General features: G+C 28.6%; 1 protein-coding gene across 1 annotated transcript; it reads left to right on the top strand.

Annotated features, from left to right (window-relative positions):
• Positions 1–1,855: 1,855 nt before the first annotated feature.
• Positions 1,856–2,992, top strand: LOC124930532 (F-box/kelch-repeat protein At3g23880-like). Its single transcript, XM_047470866.1, has one exon. It carries the CDS (start codon positions 1,856–1,858, stop codon positions 2,990–2,992), a length of 1,137 nt encoding a protein of 378 aa, XP_047326822.1.
• The last annotated feature ends 3,070 nt before the right edge of the window (positions 2,993–6,062 follow it).

Genomic DNA, 6,062 nt, shown 5'->3' with positions numbered 1-6,062 from the left:
CTAATTTATTTATTTTAAAAAATGAAATTTATTATTCAATAATAAATATGTATGTTAGTCTATTTGAATTCCCTTTATATGGAAGGGCGATTCTAGAATTTACTTATTTCAAAATTTAAAATTTGTTATTCAATAATAAATATGAATATTGTCGGTTTCCATATATAAATTCACAATTTTCAAAACTTGAGAATTAATTAAAAATAAATGTGACATATAATGATTTAAGAAAACAAATATGATTATTAAGTTACATTACCAAAAAGGCTTCTAGAGAGGTGGAAATGGAGATACACTCCTCCAGACAGGTATTCGTGATCTAAATTGAAATTAACACTAAAATAAGAAAATCATCGCCATTGATGGTAATTTATCATATTTGCCTTGATATTAGTTTCTGTAAATGGAATACAAATATTAATATATATTAATATTAAAAATATAGTTATATCCCAATACTTATTAACCCACTATTATTAATATAACCATCCAACATATACGATGTTTATATCATTTATTTATTATATTAATCCAATTTGCAACCTTAAATAAAAATTTCATAAGATTTTGGAATCAATTTTATTTATTTATTGTCTTAAAATGTTTTAGGTTGAGAATGTATTTAGTGTATAAAAAAATATATTATTTTAAACATTAAAAATATAATCACTTTCTTATTATCTCCACTTTTATGATGATGAAAACGAATGATCATTCACACAAATATAATATTTTAACAAATTAAAAAGTTTGTTTAGTAAAACATGTATTTTTATTATTATAAAATTTATAAATAAAAAGAGGTGAATATTTTATCAAAATTTTACTTATTTATAACACATTTAGTTAAAGCACCGTAATTATTTTCTTTCACATATTAGTGGTAAATTATTAAAACTAGTCTTATTATTATATCTAAATTTATTTACTTAAGTTATTTGTGTTTAATCGATAACATGTATTTTTTCTATTTTTATTTTTAATTTATACATATTAAATATATAATAATTATTACACTGTAATTTTTTACCACGTGGAAGCATGCATGTATTGGCCATGCACAGAAAAGACACGTGGATCATCGTGTCATAGGGAAATGTGTAGCTAATAAATTTGAATGCATCACCAAGTTTCCTCTCCTTTTATTTAATAATTACCAAGTTTGTTTTGTAAAACATACATTTCTATTATTAAAAATTTATAATTAAAAAGACTGGAAAATGTGTATCAAAACTTTATTTATTTATATCACATTCAAATAGAGCTCCATATTTTTTTTTTCACATTTTAGTACTAAATTATTAAAAATAGTCTTATTATTATATATATCTCAATTTATCTATAGTCTTATTATTATATATATCTCAATTTATCTATTTAAGTTATTTTTTTAATCTATATATTTATGAATTTGTTTGTAATTTATACATATTAAATATAAAATTTGTTTTTTTAGCAAAACTATTTTGTTTATATTTTAACTAGTGCATTAATTACAAGATATTAATATTTCATTTTAAAAGTTTAAAACAACTCATTTTAATCTTAAAATCTAAATATTAGTATATATGATTACCTAAATTTTGAATAAATACTCTCAATAATTATTTAACAAAGGATCAAGTTTATGTCAACTTTATTGAGAAATAGTAAAACTTATCAACAACAACAACTAATCTTTCTTTTTTTTAAACTTAATATTTTCTCATCTGAATTATCAATGAGCCTGTATGTTCAATTAGATTTCATTGAAGAGGGGATACAAATCCATTAAATATATTACCCTACTTTGTTACTTTATTTTATCGTCTCTCACTTTCAGACTCTTCTCCAAACCCTAGCCGCTTTCAATTCCATGGATATAGAGAGTGACGATCTTACGGAAGATCACTTCGATTCCGACCATCTCGCTTCCTCCCTGCCAGAAGAAATTATTATAGAAATCCTAATCAAACTACCCGTCAAATCCCTCCTCCAATTTATGTGTGTCTGCAGATCCTGGTGTGCTTTGATCTCTAATCCTATATTTGTCAAGAAGCATCTGAGAGCTGTAACCGAAGACGAGAATTATGAACACCATAGACTCATTACGAAATCCTTTTGTGCTGATGTAGAATGGAGTTCTCTCTTATCTGTTCTGCGTGAAGAATCTCCTATTGGAACACATGCCCTCGATTATCCAATGAAGCACCCATGCGACTGGGTTGGCTTAATTGGTTCCTTGAATGGGTTGGTTTGTATTTCTATAGATCAATCTTTTATATTTTTATGGAACCCATCTACAAGGATATCAAAGAGGCTTCTTCATAGTAACACTACACATCATCGACGTCAAGATGTAAGATATGGGTTTGGCTATGATGAGGGTAGTTCCGAGTATAAGGTGGTTTATATTTACACTGTATTCAATTATCTTGAATTCTCATTCGATACCAACGTTAAGATTTATGGGTTAAAGAGTGATTCATGGAAGACTGTTGAAAATTACCCTAAATGCTATACTATGAGTACTATGGGCGTTTTTGTTAGTGGGTCACTTCACTGGGATTCAGATATCAAAAGCGGGATTAATAATTATCATAGTATCATCTCTTTAAATTTGTCGAAAGAAACTTTTTCTGTAATCTCATCACCCTGTTCTAGGCAGGAGGGTAATTTGAATTTAAAGATAGGGGTTTTAGGTGGATGCCTCGCTTTGTTTAGTAACTTTGTTGGGAAAAAAATTGATGTATGGGTGATGAAGGAGCATGGAAAAATAGAGTCTTGGTCTAAATTGTTTTCATTACCCACTTTATATGTTCCAATATTTTGCTTTTGTTCTACACCCTTGTGTATTTCCAAGAGAAATGAAGTGTTTTTGGTTAATGGACCGCATTTGGTGGTGTATAATCTGGAGACTAAAACGGTCAGGCATTCCCTCATTGACAAGTTCTACTATGTCCTAGAAGCGGTCACTTATTGTGAGAGTCTAGTCACACCTTTTCCTGAATGATGCTCCCTACAGATCCGAATAGGTGATTGATGAAATGGTAAAAATTTACTTTTATTTAGATTATTTGTTATTTCATTTTCATGTTGTTGCTGGCTGGAGTGTTAATTTGGAAAATGTGATTAGATTGTGGTAGAGAATTTCTTTGAATGAAAAGTTTCTATTAAAGATAAATGAATCATGTAGATCCTAGAAACTTTATCATAAACAAAGAGACATCATCTCAGAACTCTATTCATATGTTCATTCATTGATTTTTTTTCAGCTACTCACAAAATGATTTGCCTCATATTTTTTATCAATTGTATTTTACAAATGATTTCATTCACTTACTTTGGGTAATTCGCTCAGATGAAAAAATCTCATTCTATGCTTTTTTCACGGTTTTATAGCTCATATATATCAGTTGATTTAATCAAAGTTTGATTGGTTTGTTGTGTACATCTATCATCTATTCATTAATAGTGATTTGTTTGATAAATAATGTGATTTATCAGGATTCTTTTAGTTTCTATATTTTTATAATTGATGAAAAACTATTTACCTGCAGGCTGTAAGTAATGATGATTGATTTATGAATTTTGCGGTCAGAATTGTCTCCATTCTTTGAATGAAGAAGACAAGTGATGATGATGATGAAATGATGGTAATAAACAATCATTTTTATTTGGATTATTTTCTATCTAATTGTATTATGCTAGAAGACTTAGCTTATGGAAGAAAGATGACACTCCTTTTCTTTTGTTCATGAGCTCTCCATCTTTGCATTTCATGAGTTACAGATTAGCTTAAAAGAAACTGATTTGTTTGTTGTAGTCTAAATCTAGTTATTTTGATTCTCATCATGAATATTGTTTGTGATTCTTAAGCTACTTAAAAATATCATGTTTTTTATTCTTTTTTTTTTCTAGTATATGCTTGTTTTATCTTAATTAAATAATAAATTGATTTAAGGTAAATCTAAAGTTATGTGAATTTATGATTTTTCTTAGAACATCTCAAATTGTATATCTGGACAATATATTTTTAAATTAAGACTTATTACCGTCTTTCCAAAGTTTGAAACCACTATTTACCTTTACGATAGTTTGCTTGTTTTTCAGGCCGGAAAAACTAATTTGACAATTTTCTTACATAAATACATTTACATCCAAACATGCCGCTCTCAATTGATTACCCATTGTTCTACAATTGACATCGAGAGGTGATCTTCTAAGGTTGGAGAGATTATGAGAAGTGGGGGCAAGACTATTCAATAAAATGTTTTGCTGCATATTTCTCAATCAAGTGTGTTTCATATTGTAAATGATTTCATTTTCACCACTTTCTATAAAAAAAGGGGGGCACATTCTAAGGTTTTAGCTACATCTCATGTAAACAAAAGTTTGATTCTAATAGTGTGTTTTATTTGTATCTCCTTTTCTTTTGATCTCGTGGATAGAGTAGAGAATTTTGTTGTTGAATAGTCTTTGTTCGATGTTGTGGAATGGTTAAGGAATAAAAATGAAGATGTGAATCATTGAAGTTGACATTTGCCTTAAGTCTTTCAATTCATACAAAATGTGTTTGGTTAAATATGTTTTTGATTATATAATAATGCTTATTATAAAGTTATCAATCAACTCACTAACAAAAAAAATCGCAAAATGAATTAGTGTCTAGTTAAGAAAACATCTAATTTAAACACACGATAAAATAAGATATAAAAATAAAAGGGTAAAGAATAATAAAGAACACAAGATATAACGAGGTTCGACCAACATAATCCTCGGGAAGTACATCAAAAGTCAAAAATACTAAACTACTAAAGACTTATTGTCCATTACAGTATATAGACTCTAATAAAATATGAGTCAAACTCAATAATCTCCACCTTGGGCGAATACCGTGCTTACAGAGATGAGATGAATAAATTACAATTTTAACAATCCCCACCTTGACGAATTTTATGTGCCTTAGAAAATACACAAGTCTTACCCTTCAATTTCCACTTTGACAAAAGTCAATCCATAAAGAAATAAGTGAGTTCAACACTTCAATCTTCACATTTGCTCGATCCATTAATGAGATAACTTTTCGTACATCCACTTCCACTCAAGAGCCCTTAGAAAAATAACAATCTCCACCATCACATATATCGTGCCATCAAAAGGTTATGAGTCACACATTAATCTTCACTCCTCGAGTCATTTACGAGATAAATCATTATACCTCCACTTCCGTTCAAAAGCCTTTAGAAGATAAAATCATAAAGTTTATAACACCGGTAAGTAAATTTGGGTAACCATGTTATTTTAATGACGAAAGACATTCAACAACTCTTCCCAATCTTTGTTCATACTCGTTGATATATGCGGAACTAGAATTAACAATTCTTTATTATGTCAAAATAATCTTTACATTTGTTTGCCACAAACTGAGTGTCTTATTTTTCAAGTCCAACAATCGACAGAAACCAAAATACTGATTAGACCCACGATGAACTTGTATCATCTACTTTTTCAAAATCAAATATTTATCAAAAACTATTTACACCTAAAACGAACTTTCATCGTCTACTTTCTCAAAATAAGATATCGATCGAAAGCGATAAGACCTAACACAAACTTTTATCATCTACTTCATAACAAATCAATTAGGTTATCTCAACATCTTTTTTCTCAAGCTCAAGATCTGACAAAGCATATGTCACTCATCTTGTCTTAAACGTTGCATACTCAACCAACTTGAATCTCATACTTCTCCTTGAACAAATTAACTAGCAAACTGCTAGTTTTTTAATCCAAAAACGATTAGCAATTCAAGAATATCCTTTCAAGATTCACTATCTTTCTTCAATTGTCTTCACCAATGTTTCAAATAATAATCTATAGTTTCTCCAAAAGAAATCACGTATATCCTTCCATTTGAATTGATCGAACTTCCCATCTAGACATTTTTCATGATTAAGAATCTCATTCAATGTCTCAATATTCTCATCAATAAGATGACAAATTAATTATCTCATTCATCTAAACTATGATCCACAATGCATAAACAATTAAGATAGAAAAAAGAGTAACAAAATCATCAC

The sequence above is a fragment of the Impatiens glandulifera genome, chromosome 3 (genome assembly GCF_907164915.1).
Source record: "Impatiens glandulifera chromosome 3, dImpGla2.1, whole genome shotgun sequence".
In the NCBI taxonomy this organism is placed as follows: domain Eukaryota; kingdom Viridiplantae; phylum Streptophyta; class Magnoliopsida; order Ericales; family Balsaminaceae; genus Impatiens; species Impatiens glandulifera.
The sequence above is the reverse complement of the archived record's forward strand: the minus strand, read 5'-3'. Positions and strand labels throughout refer to the sequence as shown.